The 17314-nt window shown below is 34.9% G+C and overlaps 2 protein-coding genes across 3 annotated transcripts in view; both read left to right on the top strand.

Moving 5' to 3' along the window:
* The first annotated feature begins 7726 nt into the window (after nt 1-7726).
* Nucleotides 7727-10991, top strand: LOC138331335 (uncharacterized). Its single transcript, XM_069278877.1, has 2 exons — nt 7727-7815; nt 9168-10991. The coding sequence occupies exon 2, from the start codon at nt 9174-9176 to the stop codon at nt 10989-10991; it is 1818 nt and encodes a 605-aa protein (XP_069134978.1). The 5' UTR covers nt 7727-7815; nt 9168-9173.
* Nucleotides 10992-13195: 2204 nt separating this feature from the next.
* The window catches only part of LOC138331269 (anti-sigma-I factor RsgI6-like), a 10876-nt gene continuing 6757 nt past the window's right edge, over nt 13196-17314 (top strand). Inside the window, exons 1-6 of one of the 2 annotated variants that reach the window (XM_069278785.1) lie at nt 13196-13990; nt 14548-14708; nt 14981-15070; nt 15731-15887; nt 16210-16255; nt 16906-17070. In XM_069278785.1, coding sequence (XP_069134886.1) covers nt 13800-13990; nt 14548-14708; nt 14981-15070; nt 15731-15887; nt 16210-16255; nt 16906-17070 — 810 coding nt within the window. In that variant the 5' untranslated portion in view covers nt 13196-13799. The remainder of the gene's footprint in view (nt 13991-14547; nt 14709-14980; nt 15071-15730; nt 15888-16209; nt 16256-16905; nt 17071-17314) is intronic. The other variant, XM_069278784.1, reaches the window with a different exon arrangement.

The following is a 17314-nucleotide window of genomic DNA, read 5'->3' as shown; positions in this document are numbered from 1 at the left end:
TATGCCATTGGCCAAAATAAATATGGAATAGTTTTATGGGTAACTAGTGATCACATGAGTTTGTGTTTACATCCAAATATAGTGATTTCTCTTACCTGGTATTTAGTATATATAATTTGGCCTTTTGACGAAGATTTTATTTTCTCTGTGTTATATGTATCTGTTCTGAAACCTAAAGCTAGTAATTATGTGTATATGAATTTAGAATTCTACGAATCTGGCCGGGAGTAGCCGATCTTCGTTGATCCTAGATTAGACGGTAAGACCTATTGAATTAGTCAATTCGCGATAAATTATTTATATACAAAACGTGGAAATGGCAGTTTTATGCCTCATTTCAGTTCATTATTTATAGTAAAATAATACATATGTGCAATTCAAAATGATATGCATGCAATAGTAATAACATTTTAGAGTACAGATATTTTGAAATAAATCAATTTTTCCGAAGAAATGACAGGCAAACTATCACTATATTTGGATGTAAACAAACAATCACGTGTCACTAAGTATCCATAGTAAAATTATATATTCCAGCCAATGGCATGAATGAGATATAAGCACGTGACATGTTTTACAACGTTTTTACTAGAAAAAATACTAATTATAATAGATACAGATATATCCCGAGTTTGAAGGTATAAACCATGTGCGTCCCGGGAGGATTTTTAGCTCAAAGGTAGAACATTTCCATTAAGACCATAATGAAAATTCGTTGTGCCTTTATTTATGTGCATGTGTATATATGGACAGGGTATATAAAGCTAACAAGTTAAGCTGGTTTCACGATGTGTATTGTGTACATGTACCTGTACTGTGACCTTTATGGCTCTAGTCTCCAGGGGTTCCGATCTACATGTATCTCATACAAAATGTAATAAAACTGGAGGCAACAGAATAGAACAGTTAATTACATAATTTAGTCGTTTGATGTACTTCAAAAGATCTAGAGTCATATAACGGTACACTGTAGTTGACTGTGTGGTTTTGAAGGTGTGCGTACCTAGGCCTCTCTCTGTAGTCTTCAAAGATTTTACATGCATGTGATTGGTTCAAATTTGTTACCCTGGAGTGTAAAAATGTCAAAATTATTTTCTGATGGGCATCTATTAATATAAAAGAAGAACAATGGCCATAGGACGGCACCCTGATCAACACAGCGTTAAAGGTGCAATATCGACTCGACTGTGACGTAACAAAAATGGTAACACCGTGTTAATATGTGCTATAAATACCACAAAAAAAAAAAATAATAAAATAAAATAAAATTAAGTCAGTAAGTAATTACAGCCTGCGAGAGTCCAGAAATGATCGCTTTTGGGAATATTGAATGGGCGGGCATGTAGTGTTTGATACTACACTTTCAGATTCATGTTCTGGCTCTGTTGTCTGTTCAGTTGGTGATGGATATTTTCTCGGAGTCCGTCTCGCGCTCGCTGCAATTTCACAAGGACATTATCCAGATAAAAAATCATGTGTCCTTTAAAATAAAAAAAATTGTATACTTTAGATTATATATAGTAAAACAAATTACCAATGGAATGGGCTACAGATTCATTTCTGATTTTGTCTATTCAACGTTTCAATTCTGTCAATATTGTGGTCACGGCCATCCTCGATACTCTAGGGGTTACTATCACTGTCATCATATCCATCCCTGGAATATGTCATTGAAGGACACACTCAAATTTTATGCATATAGTAAGCACATTTTGTTCCTTTTCGCCGACTTAGTGATAAGGAATTTCCCCAGGAAGGAAGCATATTTTCCTTAATGGCGCTAAAGTTTGTTTCTTCGGACGTTTTACTTTTCTGTTTAACACTTCCATCCGCACAGCAAATTTCAAATAACGACAGAACTTCCAGAAATACAGTGACGTCATTGTTTTAAGACCATGGTCTTAGTTAAGTCTCCTACTTTTGGCCATCCTCGATATTCCAGGGGTTCCGATCACTTACGATCTCTACACCCCTGGACTATCTCATAGTAAAACTGGAGGCAACAGAACAGAACAGGTAATTTAGTCATTTGATGTACTTCAAAAGAGCCGTATAACGGTACACTGTGGTTGACTGTGTGGCTTAGATGTTAGTAGGCCATGGGCTAGGAGGGTTCCACATGCACCCCCCCCAAACCTCCGAACCAATATTTTTCTGAACCCTTATGACCCACTGATCACAAATCCAAATGTTAACATTGCATAAGTTGGGATGAACTTCCGGTTATGACGTCATCAAGATGGCCGCCATCTCGAATTTCACTAAAAATTGAAAAATAGTCATAACATTAACATTTTTCAACCGAAGTAGACAAATGAGGTATCAAAATGACCACAATAGAACAACAAATACATATCAGGACCAAAAAAAGCCAATATATGTAGTGATTTCTACGCAGGAAATGAAAAAATCGGATTTAAAGCTCAAAAATGGTGATTTTTCAGCAAATTTTTCATATTTTGTTTGACGCAGCAAAAATGTTTCCCAACAGCAATCTATTATTTCTTGTAAGTTTTTTGACCACTTGTCAATCAGTTTAAGCAACAAAAACAACCAAAACCAATGTTAACATCGTATAAGTTCCGGTTATGACATCATCAAGATGGCCACCATCTCGAATTTTACTGAAAAATGAAAAATAGTCATATCATTGACATTTTTCAAATGAAGAAGACAAATGAGGTATCAAAATGACCACAATAGAACAAAAAATACATGGCAGGACCAAATAATCCAATATATGTAGTGATTTGAACGAAGGAAATGAAAAAAAAAATATTTTAAGCTCAAAAATGGTAATTTTTCAGCATTTTTTCATATTTGGCTTGACGCAGCAAAATTGTTTCCCAACAACAAATTATTATTCACAATCAGTTATTTGACCTCTTATCAATCTGTTAAAACAACAACAACAACAACAAAAAAATATATAGAAATGCAAAAGAGAATTGTTATACCATCATTTGGTTTACAAAACATCACCGGATGCGGCATATGATTGTTATTTTTTCCAAACCGCTAACACTACAGTTTCCTGGTGTCTTGGAATTTCCTGAATATCACATTGGCTATTGACGATTTATATCTTAACAAATTTGAATTTAAAGTTGGCTGAATATCTAAGTGGGACTTCAAAATAATCCATTTTCATGTTCGAAATTTTGTAGATTAGTAGCCTCTCAAATTGAATTGTTACAGCAAAACGCTAACAAATAGCTATAGGGTAGCAAATTAAAGTTCCGTAAATACCATGACACTTTTCGAAACATATTGTGTCTTTTAGAATGAGCACATCCATTGTTTATTTCCTGTGTATAACGCAAGGAAATATTAGATGGTTACTACAGTGACACATATTTCTTTCACTAGTTCTTAATGCTAATCATTTTCGTTGTGCGTGCTTTCTCGCCAGAGTGTCGTCTTCGACCTCGGTGACCTGATGTGACATTACATTATAGGGTTACCATCGTGGTTCTAACTTGTCAACTGTCCATGGTCAAAGTTAAGATCAGAAACATCGGCTTCAGGGATGTGGGAGCTCTTCCTGTTTCCAACCTAGTTTCACCTAGATTCACATATCGTTTATGATGTTCCAGACTTCTCCGGCATGACGGAAAAGACACCAGATCAACATTCTGCGGAGGGTTGAGTTGGTTCTCCTTAATTCGTATGAAGCACAATTCCTCTTTCTTGTGAACCTCAGTGACCATAGGTGGCACAGGTGGATTCTTTGAGGTCATAAATGAGGTCTGCAGTGAAGTTTCACTCTTTGCCAAGTCTGGAAAGCACTTTAGATAACTTTTTACTGGAGAGTCTTCAATGGTCTCTTTGCGCATACACCAGATGTGACACAACCAGCACATTCAAGGGAGTGGGGAAAGTCAGACCAATGAAAAACATTTAACATTTATGCCCTCATTAATGACCTCGATGATATCACCTGTGCCATTCATGGTTGCACGAGGGTCCACAAGATTGATGAATAGTACTTCATACGAATTATGGAGTTATGTGCTAAAGAGAACCAATTCCACCACTGGAAGAATGTGCATCTGGTGTAATTTCCATTATGTCGGAGAAGTCTGAAACAGCATGTTAGAATCTGAAAGAGATCCCACATCCCTGAACCTGTTGTTCCTGATGTGAACTCTGGTCATGGATGGGTCATAAAAGGCTAGAACAACACTGCACTGGTAATGCAGTGTCACATGAGCTCATCGACATCGAAGACGTCGATCTGGCTTTCGACGAATTGGATACTGATATCTCGAGTACTCTGATTCGGACTGCATGTACCAGCTACCATATATGCCGAGTCTCTTCAGTGGATAGGTCAGTGAGGCGAGAAAGCACGCACAATGATAATGGTTATCACTGAGAACCAGTGAAAGACATATTGGTGACATTGCAGTAACCATCTGACATTTTGCTTATGCTATGCATAGGAAATAAACAATGAATGTGCTCATTTTCAAAGACACAAACGCTTTGGGAACTGTTAATGATATTAACGGAAACACAGGCTTAGCTTAGGTTACATTTGTTACGCTATCAGTAGGTGTTGTGTTATTTTTTGAGACGCTGCTAATCTACAAAATTGAGGGTATAACAATAATTCTTTTTTGCATTTATATATGTTTTTGTTGTTATTTTTGGTTTTACTGATTGATAGCAGTTTAAATAACTGATTACGAGTAATAATTTGCTGTTGGGAAACATTTCTGCTGCGTCAAGCCAAGTTTGAAAAATTTGCTGAAAAATCACCATTTTTGAGCTTAAAAGCTTATTTTTTTATTTCTTCCGTACAAATCACTACATATATTGCATTATTTGGTCCTGATATGTATTTGTCGTTCTATTGTGGTCATTTTGATACCACATTTGTCTACTTTAGTTGAAAAATATCAGTGTTATGACTATTCTTCATTTTTAGTGAAATTCGAGATGGTGGCCATCTTGATGACGTCATAACCGGAACCTATACAATGTTAACATTGGTTTTTGTTGTTGTTGTTGTTTAAACTGATTGATAAGTGGTCAAAAAACTTATTAGAAATAATAGATTGTTGTTGGGAAACATTTTTGCTGCGTCAAACAAAATATGAAAAATTTGCTGAAAAATCACCATTTTTGAGCTTAAAATCCGATTTTTTCATTTCCTGCGTAAAAATCACTACATATATTGGCTTTTTTGGTCCTGATATGTATTTGTTGTTCTATTGTGGTCATTTTGATACCTCATTTGTCTACTTCGGTTGAAAAATGTTAATGTTATGACTATTTTTCAATTTTTAGTGAAATTCGAGATGGCGGCCATCTTGATGACGTCATAACCGGAAGTTCATCCCAACTTATGCAATGTTAACATTTGGATTTGTGATCAGTGGGTCATAAGGGTTCAGAAAAATATTGGTTCGGAGGTTTGGGGGGGGGGTGCATGTGGGACCCTCCTAGCCCATGGCCTATAGGCGTCGCTCTCTCTGAAGTCTTCAAAGGAAATCTTTGCTAGCCTGTGATTGGTCAAATGTTTTCCGCTGAGCTGCCTTCAATTTCACTATGATATAGTCCAGGGGTGTAGAGATCGTAAGTGATCGGAACCCCTGGAGTATCGAGGATAACTTTTGGCAGGAGATGCTAACTGGTAACACAAATTCCGATCGAACGCACCTCGTTACAATAGTTCAAATATCACGGGTTCATGTGCTTAGATAAGAGCAACTCAATTCATCACCCCATGAAATGACCAAACAAGATTTTATCCTTATATTTCAATTCAGTCGTACTTTTGTAATTTTTCATCAAAAAGTTTTGCGAGTCTCTGGGTTTGTACAAGTCTACTACGAGATACGTAAAATAGTGAGTCGTTAGAATACAACTGATTAAAGGAAATAGCTCAAATATTACAACTTGTCATACACGTATTTAGAAATAATTATATTATCAATGGAATTCAGATGAAATCTAAAACATTTACAATAGATTAATTGTAGAAATGATTGCAAAAATCATCCGACGAAGCTCCAGAAGAATGACTTAAGCAAGAGTCAATAAAACGATAAATGGACAGAAAATGATCCGATAGAACCCATGTAAGCATATAATAGGCCTTGTGACTTTTTGCTCACCCCCCCCCCCCAAAAAAAAACAACAAAAAAATAAAATCAAAAAGAAAATATGAAAAAAAAAGTTTCACTTCTCCCTTGATGACGACGTGAGCAAAACTCAATGCTAAAACTGCAAAATGAGAGTTCATTATATTTTTTTAAGTGAATAGTCGGGCAAAGAAAACCAGTCTAAATGCGTTCATTGGCCTTCCAAAAGTTCTCACATATTAATATGATGGTCAAGTTCTGCTTAGTTTCCCAGTTCTGACCATTAAAGTAAAGAAAAGTTGAAAGCATTGAAAGCGAGGCTGCGTGGAAATGTAACCACGGACACAGTGAGCCGGGAGGACGTTTTAGAATTTCCATGATTTAAATTAATTTCTTCGTACGCAGACAGATTTTGACGAGAGATTTTATTTTTCCATTTCATAAGAAATTATCCTGGATACATTCACACCATTTTACCGACTTTAGCCATCCTTGTCCGACTGTTCACTTTAAATTGTAGAAATCTGTCCGTAATATTTGCACTTTTTTAACCCACCTCTGTTTAGATCTACTGTACGAGGCTTAGGCCTAGTAGGAAGCTTTACGCCTTCTTATGCAAAAGTACATGTAGGTCTAAATAAAATTGCGCGAAGACCGAAGTTAACGGATACCGATACTCATAAGCAAATGAAACAGAGTGTTTTAAGTAGTTTCATTGAGTTCAACTTCCGTAAGAATGGAAATACATAGAAATTATTGCAAAAATTCGTCCGCAGAAGCCGCAGAAGGACAATGGGTAGACTGTATGATACGGTTGTCTCCCACTTTGATTCAAAATGGAAAGTCACCATAACGTGATGGGAACGGAAAGGCTCTGGTGGTGTATGTAGCTTTTAGCCTAGATACAAGTTAAACAATTGATTAAAGGCAAATCAACATTCATTGACTTTTAAACATTTTTTTTCTTATCGTCGTTTAGGCTACACCAATTGTTTGTAATGCAGACGTTGTAGCTTCGCCGCACGTCACAAATGGACATCCAAGACACAATGCATTCTTCTTCAGTTGGCAATGTTGCACGACTTGAACGATAAGCAACAGTCAGTAAAACGATAAAAGGACAGACATTTATTCGTAATATTACCTGTTAGAAGTACTGTGAAAATGCAGCATTAGATCTGGTTTCTTCATCACCATATACATGCTTTTTTTTCCTGTTATGTACATGTGCATGTCTCCATTGAATAAAAATATCTTAAACCACAACATCAAACTTAATCATTACATAATCACGTAACAATCGGGAAATTACTTCTCAATTTTCCTCATTTTTTCTCGTCGTATTCGAGACTATAGCCCATCGAATTGCGTTGTTGAAAAGAAAGCGTAATGAAACCTGAAAACGGAACTTAGCAATCCACGAAACTACTTGAGGCGTCTAAAAGGAGCAATTTAAGTAGAAAAAAATGAATCCCGCCGCTATTATCGTCCGGTATTTTACATAAAGTAACAGTATTCTCGGTCTAACGTTCACCATCTTGCATACGATGACTGTCACTGTAAAGTCCTTGAACATTTCTTCCTTGTTGGAAAGGAAGAATATATAGTATTTAATATTATTCTATAGCATGCCAAGGAAATATAACGTATTCCTAGAATTGTCGTACAGGAGTCAGGACATCGAGCTGGATGTACATTACAACACTAGAATCCAATTACTCGGGTTTGTATTTGCATTTTTAGTGTTTGTATAGGGCACAGAAGAAATTCTAAAAGTGTGGACAAAATATTGTAGAATTTTCGAGGCGATTTGCTCCTTTTTAAGACACAAAAAGAACAAATAAAATTACATATTATATAATTTAGGACGGTCACGGACGTTCACAAAATGTTCATACTGATGCAAGTGATGGGAGTAGTTTTGGTATTGGAAATTGTTGTAGCAAGTCAAACAATTTCAAAGTATTATTTTCCCATTTTCTAAATTTTACTCTATGCAAATGTATGGAGTTTACATATGACATCCAATTTGCAACATAGTTTCAGCTTTAATTGCGAAAACCAAATTAAGTAATTTGTATTTGATGAAATCCATGACCACTGTTGACTATTGTACATTTCTGCACTATAGTTGAAAAAACACTTCGTTCCGTCACGCTTGACAGAAATTATTAATGAATCAGAAAATGTGATATAATAAAATTATTTATTTCCCAGGTATACAATGTATATTGTGATGTTGTTCTGATCATCGTTTGCTATTTTGAGCCAGAGATACACTTGATAATTGGCCCTAAATGACCTTAGTTGTCGATGGGCCGTAAAACTAAAAAAATCAAACACTTGATAATCTACATTATGTATATAATTGTATTTCTGATGCTTATAACCATTTGCATCTTTGTTGTGAATGTAGTATTTTTCAATTTTCACGTTAAAGTTATATGTGCAATAACTGTACGGAAATGTTGTTATGTTATCTTAACTTCAGTAATCTATCAGTAAAAGCTATAAAAGAAAACAGTAAAAATCATTTAAATTTGCAGCCAAACATTATGATATAAACATTAGTTACGTCACAGATTTTTTACACCACAAAATTCGTTTTTATGCCTTATTTATGTTCAGATCGAACGATACCTATATAAATCACTTTACAGTTACTACACTATTCATTCCACTGCACTGTTAATGTAAACAATTAATGCCAAATTTATTTTTGAACTGTCATTAAGTCTTGTAAAAACCATTCGTTGCAATTTTGGTAATTCTAAAAATATTGGTAATTTTTGGGGATGGATAAAATATAAAAAGCTATTCGTGAAAAAAAACCCGGCATATATGATTTTAAAGCTGACTTTGTATTTTGATTCTACGTTTATTCTCGTATGAAGTCAATGATTCGCTTAGTATCAGCCAACAAGAAGCGACGTTACAGGCAACTATTATCCCAAAGAAAATGCCCGTTACAAGTCCAATTTAATTATTTCATCATTATTTTATTTTTTTCAGACATGATAACTCTGGAAGCCATTTTAACTTATGGGATGAGCTAATTGTATTTTTTAATTTTAGATTACTATGGCTTCAGTATGTACGAAGCTGTTGAAATCGACATTCATTCTACCCTTCGTGGCTGGAAATTACCTCCGTCGCCCACAAGGACCACAGTATTATGACTGCAGCATCTCCTCTCGAGTCCTGTTCCTGGTCCTCGTCAGTCTTGTTACGGTCTTCACGGCCAACAGTGGCATACACCGACATGAAGAAGTTCGTCTTGCGACAGTCTTGATTCTGCAGTCAGTAATTTTGATGTGTGCCATGATAGCTATATTTAGACTTGGTTGGCTGGTCAAGACTGTTGGTATCCGATCCGTTGTAGCCAAACGACGTCATACCAGTATTCCGAAACTCCAGATCATATTCCTCTGGATGTTTGGCATATCGTCCGGGTCATACTGCGCTTTGTTTATCAGTAAACAAATCGAGTGCTTTCTACTCAATGCCACCGGCGGACTCTTCTGGAATGTAGTATTTTATTTCAACATTGTACTAATCTTAAGCATATTTGTACAGATGGTTTTTGTATCCTATTTTTCACCATTTGAATTGAAACAGACACCTGCAGTAAATTTCGTCATGTTCTTATTACTAACTGCCAATTTCGTTGTGATGTTGTACATTTATTTTATGAACAGGACTCTCCAGTCCGCGATAGACTTTGACCCCGAGGGTGGTTTGCCGTCTTGCATACAAAACAACAGTACAATATCAATCCTGATGCTGAAATCGCACCAGTTTCTCAGCCCTTCTTCTTTGGAGTTTACACTGCTATCAATCACGATGCTTCTTGAAATTTGGTCGCTAACACCGGCGAAGCCTGCTGATGACAAGTCACGTGACAGGAACCTAGATTCTAATTATGTTGGATCACGTGACAGACATGTGGACGTTGGTGAAAGTTTGTCATATAACAGATCTAGAGTGGATGACGAATATGATGGCGGATCACGTGATAGACGGGTAAATCATGATAATGATGGATCACGTGACATACATGTGGACGATGGCGACAGAGTGGATGACGACTATGATGACGACTCACGTGACCAGCATGATACAGAGTGGACTCCCCTTCTTAACAGCATCAATGGTCTAGAACAGCATGATACAGAGTGGACTCCCCTTCTTAACAGCATCAATGGTCTAGAACAGCCAATCATTCGGTCAAGGCGAAGATGGAGAGTATCCCACATTGCAACATTGATTGTAAGCCTGACCGTAGGCATCGGACTCATCATCTGCTATATTGCGCAAATTGTTGATGATATTGGAAACTTGGAACAACTTCAATCCGTCACGGTAATTTATGAACAAACTATAATAGTTATAATGGTGTCTGTTCAACTCGTTGGATTCTTTTGTTTATCACACCATTGTGTCCCCAAGAAATCTGCCAAACCACTCAGACCAAGAGATTATGTGTATCTATTATCGGCATTTGGTCTGATTACGTTCCATTTTTACGATATTATAGGCGGTGATGGATCCACAGATTTTTTCTCTCATATGTTGCTATATAAAAGCATCACCAGTATAGTCCAGGACTATTTACAAGTGGTGTTTCTACTGCAAGCCAACCGATGTCAGAAGTCCCGACCAAGCATCTCTTTGATAGAGTCAGTTCTGATCTGTATAATGATTATGAACTTGATTTGTTGGTTTGCTAGTTCTTTCCTGGTACATAAGTTTCCAATCACAAGAGACTTGGGTCGCTCCAACTTCCCCAAAAACTTATTGCGTTTCTTATACGATGTGTTATTGCCGGTATCCGTTTTCTTTAGGTTCACATCGTTCTTGGAGTACTATGCTACCTTTGAAGAGTATAGTTCTAGGTGACATCGAAATGTTGGTGTTGAATGGATATTGAATCAAATAGCGCAATTCAAAGATTTTATTGTCCGAGATATCATCACGTAAACTTTAAATTTATGAATGCCTCTTTGATCAATATAACTGATAATGTCGTTGATGAACCAATGAACATTACTGGGTATTGCGTATCTGATTCTTCATCCTTTCCTTGTTTTTTTTTTTTTCTCGTTTGTTTGTTCTTTTTTTCTCATTATTTTTCAAAGCGCAATACGTTTATTTTATTACGTTGCTAATGCTGTGTAAGTATTCGCTGTTATTAAAAAATGAATCTGCGATAATCCGGACGCCGATAGTCCGGAAAACTCACAATTCGAACAAGATATCAGGGAAGAATAAGGAGATGAAATTCGGCAGTCCAGAAATTTATCAGTCCGTACGGTTTTGGCTGGGAATGTTAGCATCCGGAGGGTTCACTGTATTCTGAACGATTATGATACATGTATGAAGAGAATGAGAAACAGTTATAAAGATAACTTTCCATTTCTGTTTTCATCATAGTTTGTACAGTGTATATATGTACTTATATTGAAAACAAGTACTCATTTTTATGAATCAATTCAAAATACTTCCCTGTTCCCCTAATAATTTATGAATCAAGTCACTTTGAGACTTTGTCAATATTAGTAATTGAGTATCTGCAGGACAAGTTTTTTTAAAGGATCTGTTTCAATCCAATTTAAATGCATTACGTTTCCGAAATAGTTTTTAGCTTTAAAATTTTAACAGTAAAACGAATTATATAGTTTTATAGAGTTCTAAAAGTATGACTTACCGTTAATACTACTCTTATCATAACTTCTAAAATAATTTTTAATAGATAAGTTAATTTTTTCACCCTTACCAACATATCTTTTTCTTTTTTATTTTGCTACATCTGTTATGGATTTTACGTCTTCGGATAAAAGATATTCGGATTTACATATTTCAAGTGACCACTGTGCATTTATTTTACAATAATAAATTCAATAACTTTAATCTACACACCTTCAATAATAAAGCATATACATGCATATAATCGATATTTTCGGTTAATATTTGCCTATGATATCTTCTGAGTAATATTTTTGCTGAAATTTAAACACCACTTCATTTTTATGCTTTCAATATTTGTTTGTATATAGTATTGTGAATAAGTATAATCTACTGTGAACCACTTTTTGCAGTATTTTGAATATTTTGAATATTTTGAATACTTTGAATTCGCGTTCACATATACGTTTTAAGCAATTATTCACGAAGCATTTGAATTTGCTTTCGGGCTCTATCGCAAAATTACGCAAATATTTAACCTTGCGACAATAAAGTGGTTTACTGTAAAACTGTTTTATCATTAAAGAGTACTTCGGTACACTGTCCAAATTTATTTCAACATATCGACCATGCATTGTGATAAGTCGATGATAGGAACGTGTTAACTGTCAAAACTAAACGTACATTATTATACGTGTATCCTTCAATTTGAAAAATGCTGTTTTCCAAATAGTTTCTGTAATACTATTATTCGCCTTTTTATTATTTATCTTTTTTTTCTGTAACAAACATTTCAACGGATTTTGCAAGACATAAAATCATTTGTCCATTTTTTCGACAAAATTATATAGAAGGTATAATCAACGTGATATGTAGAAATATATGGTATTTTATGATACTGTACATATATTCATTTTACGGAGTGTCATGGACTTATCAAGTGCAAGATATAAGTTTGGCCATACTTTCATAGAATGAAATGAAAACGGAATGTCATATTTTGCAATTAGATTAGCAAATATATAATGTGGGAACCGAATGGTTTTGCTTATCTACGCTATTTAAGATGTTAGAAATAATTTTGTAAATATTACAATATTGAAATACAATTTTATCAATTAAAGTTTTGGTTTTGTTATTTTAGTTTATTTGACAATTAGAAAAACTGACATCGTATAGTTGTTAAATTCATAGGAAGAATTTCAGGACAATAAGTTACATGGTACATATATAAAAGAAATCAATACAGATTATATTTTTTTCATTTGTTTTCCATTTCCACTATACAAGAAGACACAACACGAATATACCACAATCTCCTAAAATACGCACAACCCACTTCACATACGCTAACAGGACGTTGTTTTACGCACAACCCACTTCACATACGCTAACAGGACGTTGTTTTAATCAAACAAACAAACAATTACTCGCGGTTATTTATTTAGGCTCAGGGGAATTTAATTTACCACGATTAGAGTGAAAATAAGTCATCCATGAATAAACACAGAATATACAGTAGATGATGACGTGATTTAGAAGTACCCATATTTACCCAATACAAGTGTGGTCAGTCATCGACACATAAAACCTGCAGGGGATATTGCAGTTCACGCTTCATACCATTTATAGATATTAATTCACATGGTCACATAAACAGAACTAAGCCTGGGGTGGTCAATTAGACCGTTAGTACGTATGTACTGGGGTCAACATGGGACTGACCAAGTCACCTGAAGCTATAGATAATGTTATGAAAACGTGTTTCTCACATGAACATCTCATGGATTTATTTATTTTGTTCTGATGCGATTTAAGAAAAAGAGCTCAAGAAGTTGCTTACAAATATAATAGCTTTTTCGGATTTATCACTCATTTTCCTCCGGATTTAAGTCTGTATAATCTAGTTCTGTTTTGTGGAGGTCACATGTCTTGTCGAGATTACAGAAAATAGTAAATATACACTATACAGCTAGTGTATTCATAAAACTCCATTTCTTCACGACTGTTGAGATACAAGGAATGGCTATGTTATTGGCCCAACTCCTCCTAGCGGGAATTTTTGTGCTGGGTGTGGCAGGGAATAACTTACTGGGAAATCCTGGCTTTGAGGACTCCACCCTGGGGACACACTGGGAAAAATCGGGATGTTCCTGGGCCATAAGTACCACGGAGAAACGTGGAGGAGCTCAGAGTGTCCACATTACTGGAAGGTACAGTGCCTGCATTAATCACATGTACCTGGTATATGAAAAAGGAAATCATTAACTTTGTAAATAAGAAATTAAATTTTTCCATGAATCCTTTTGAAAAAGAATTCGGTTTCCTTGTTTGAATATCTTGTCATTTATTTTCTTGTTCTTGTCTTTTACATGCTTCATGGTATTCATTTGAAATACATGATTCGCCATTGAAAATTTCGTATTAAATGACTTTTGTTTTTTAATTTGAGGTTTCATTCGCTTATAAGACGTTGATATACAATATACGTTCAGATTATTTCCAATGTGTAGTTAAGAAAATAATAGTATTGTCAAGAATTTTTTTATCAGAACAGACATTACTTGCTGTTTGCGTTCAAGTTGATCTATACATAAGATATACTTAGAACAAACACATAGAAATAGATTAAAATAAATCCATTTCCACTTCCAGTTTCAAATCTTCTAACAAATCGATAGTTATATTAAAAACTGAAACTAAAGAAAACATTTATGCAATAAAGATAATTTGATTTGAAATCATCCTGATCTCGCTTTCTGTTAAAAAGGTCCGCCAAATGGGCTGGTCTGGGGTATTCCCTAGGTCTGAGTGATGGAATTGCCGCCGGCAAAATTTATGCATTTTCTGGATTCATCAAATTGGAAAATCTTGCTCCGGGATTCTCTTATCATAAAGTGCAAGTTACTGTCAGACATAAATTCAACGATGGTAAGTTTAAAATAGTTTTCAATGCGCTTGGTAGTTTAATGACATATATTTCGCCCTAACTATTAAGATAACTATAATAATTCGTAGCGGATAAAATCCGAAAAAATACCGCACTACAACCAAAAGCTTGCAGTGGACTTTGCACCATATGCGCAAGTGTTTTTTTTATTAAGGCATGTGATCCGCTATTGTTGCACAATGATATACGACATTACAACACAAAAAATCAAATATTCGAAGAATGTTACAATAAATGTTTTGTTAATTTGCAGATTCCCTACAGTATGTAGGCGTTAGCTTGCAGCCCTTTGTCCAACCAGGATCCTGGGTAGAGATTGGAGGAGACTTTAAACTTCCTAACAGTAAGATAATTTTATGTGGCTTGGAAACTCTAAACGAAATTGAGAACAAAGCATTATTTGACCATGTATCTGAAGATATAGTAAATTCAAACAGATTCTGAATCCCCATCCTTCTTCTCTCTCTGTGTGTCTCTGTCCCCCCATCTCTCTCTCTCTAATATGTATGTGTGAGTGTGAGTGTGTGCGACATTTGTATGTCTTTTGTGTAATTGTACATATTGTTTGTTTGATATATGTTGAGGAGAGCATCTAGAAGCCTTCGGGCTGTTTGTATTCCTCGTTAAATAAATAAAGAAAAGAACTGAAAGAAGATGTAGTTCAAAAGATGAAATATCAGTATTATAGGATATATCAAATTACGACTGAAAAATAGTTTTCGAAGTTGTCTTTAACTAAGTTTTCATTATTCAGGTGTTTAGAATATTGTTTTTGTTAGGTTCCCACCCTTTTATTCACTGTAAATGTTATATGTTTGCTTTGAAAAAAAAATATCAAAACAAAGAAATAAAACTACTCCTTAGTGCAAAAATAGCTGGTGTAACTTCAACTATGGGGATATTTCGGTATTCATTTCCGACGTTCTATTATTTATTAACAGATATTCCGATTTAAAATGGATTATACAAGAGATATTACAATTTATGTAACCTTTGCTTTCAGACATAAAGGAAATAAAGATTTATATACAGATAGCGGAACCGGAAGTGAATTACTACTTCGACGACGGTAGTCTGGTAGAACTTATTCCAGATCCGGATTGGCGAGCTACTGCCGAGAGTGACATCGACGCCAACAGAAAAGCCAGATTTGATATCATGTATGTTTAATCAAATCTGTGATAAATAAAAGATATCAAAAAGATTTGATTTACTGGTTATTGAGCAAACATTTTTATAAGTCAATATCACAAGTTATAGAAACATCTACAGTGTTTATATATCATCTCACCGGATATCTGATATTTTATAGAATCCTTATTGGTGATTTCGTGTCAATAGGTTTCGATAAGTAAATTTATGTCCAAACTGAACTATAATTGTTAATCAATTTATAAGCATTTTATATTTTATGAATACCGGAACACCATTCAAACAATTTAAATATAAACTTCGAATTATACTGTTCATGTTACATTTCAGAACTCGTAAAAAGAAGACCATCTCACTCGCCGATTTCACAATAGAGGTATACCCGTACTTTTTTTACCGATTTTATCTTCTTTGATACTCATTTTCGATAATATTCGAAATCAGACTATAATTTTAAAGATGATCCACCGCGGAGAGAGCATACATATTTTTTTTTTTTTTTTTTTTTTTTTTTTTTGGACAATACAGGTATTAAATCGTTTATATATGTGCTAATTAATGTAAATTAAGTAACTTTTGTTACTGAAGAAAAATGCTAATCCATTTGCTCCTGTTTTTTTTTGTTTTGTTTTTGTTTTATAAAATTATCAAATTTACAAGGTGTAGTATGTTTGATTCATATTAGAATTATGATATCAATGTCCATTTATTGCGAGAGCTTATCAAAAGTAATACATAAAATTAATAATTCAATCGATGGTTTTAGCAAACACAAGGAATTAATGTGCACTTTGAAGTGCCGAATCATAATGAAATAAAAAATGAACACGCGAACGGGATAATGTATTATTGAATCACTGACGTCATATCAATATACATTGAAATATAACGTCATCACGTCTATATAGCACACACACGTACATAAAGTATATGACGGAATTAACAAGAACATGCATATCTGTTCGATCACAATTAACGATTTGAGATTAATGAAGTAATTAATGATATGCAATTACTCTTTTCAAGGTTGAGCAAACATCAGGCGAGTTTGGACACGGAACAGCCGTCAAAGCCAGTCTTTGGGCGGATCCAGCTTCTGGTTTCTACCGTGACTTTGTTTACAATACTTTGAAGTCCGAATGGGCTGTCATAGAGAATGCCCTCAAATGGAGGCAAATGGAGTGGACCGAAGTGAGTATAGCCCTCAAATGGATGGGATGGCGTTGACCAAAGTTAGTATAGCCCTCAAATGGAAGGGACATAGTTGACCAAAATGATTATAGCCCTCAAATAGAGGCAGATGGAGTGAAATAAAGTGAATGTAGCCCTCAAATGGAGTGGATGGAGTAGACCAAAGTTAGCAAAGCTCTCAAATGGAGGGGGCATAGTTGATCAAAATGAGGATAGACGGACCAAAATGAGTATATCATTTTTA

The sequence above is a fragment of the Argopecten irradians genome, chromosome 9 (assembly GCF_041381155.1).
Source record: "Argopecten irradians isolate NY chromosome 9, Ai_NY, whole genome shotgun sequence".
In the NCBI taxonomy this organism is placed as follows: domain Eukaryota; kingdom Metazoa; phylum Mollusca; class Bivalvia; order Pectinida; family Pectinidae; genus Argopecten; species Argopecten irradians.
This window is presented reverse-complemented; position numbering and strand designations above follow the sequence as displayed.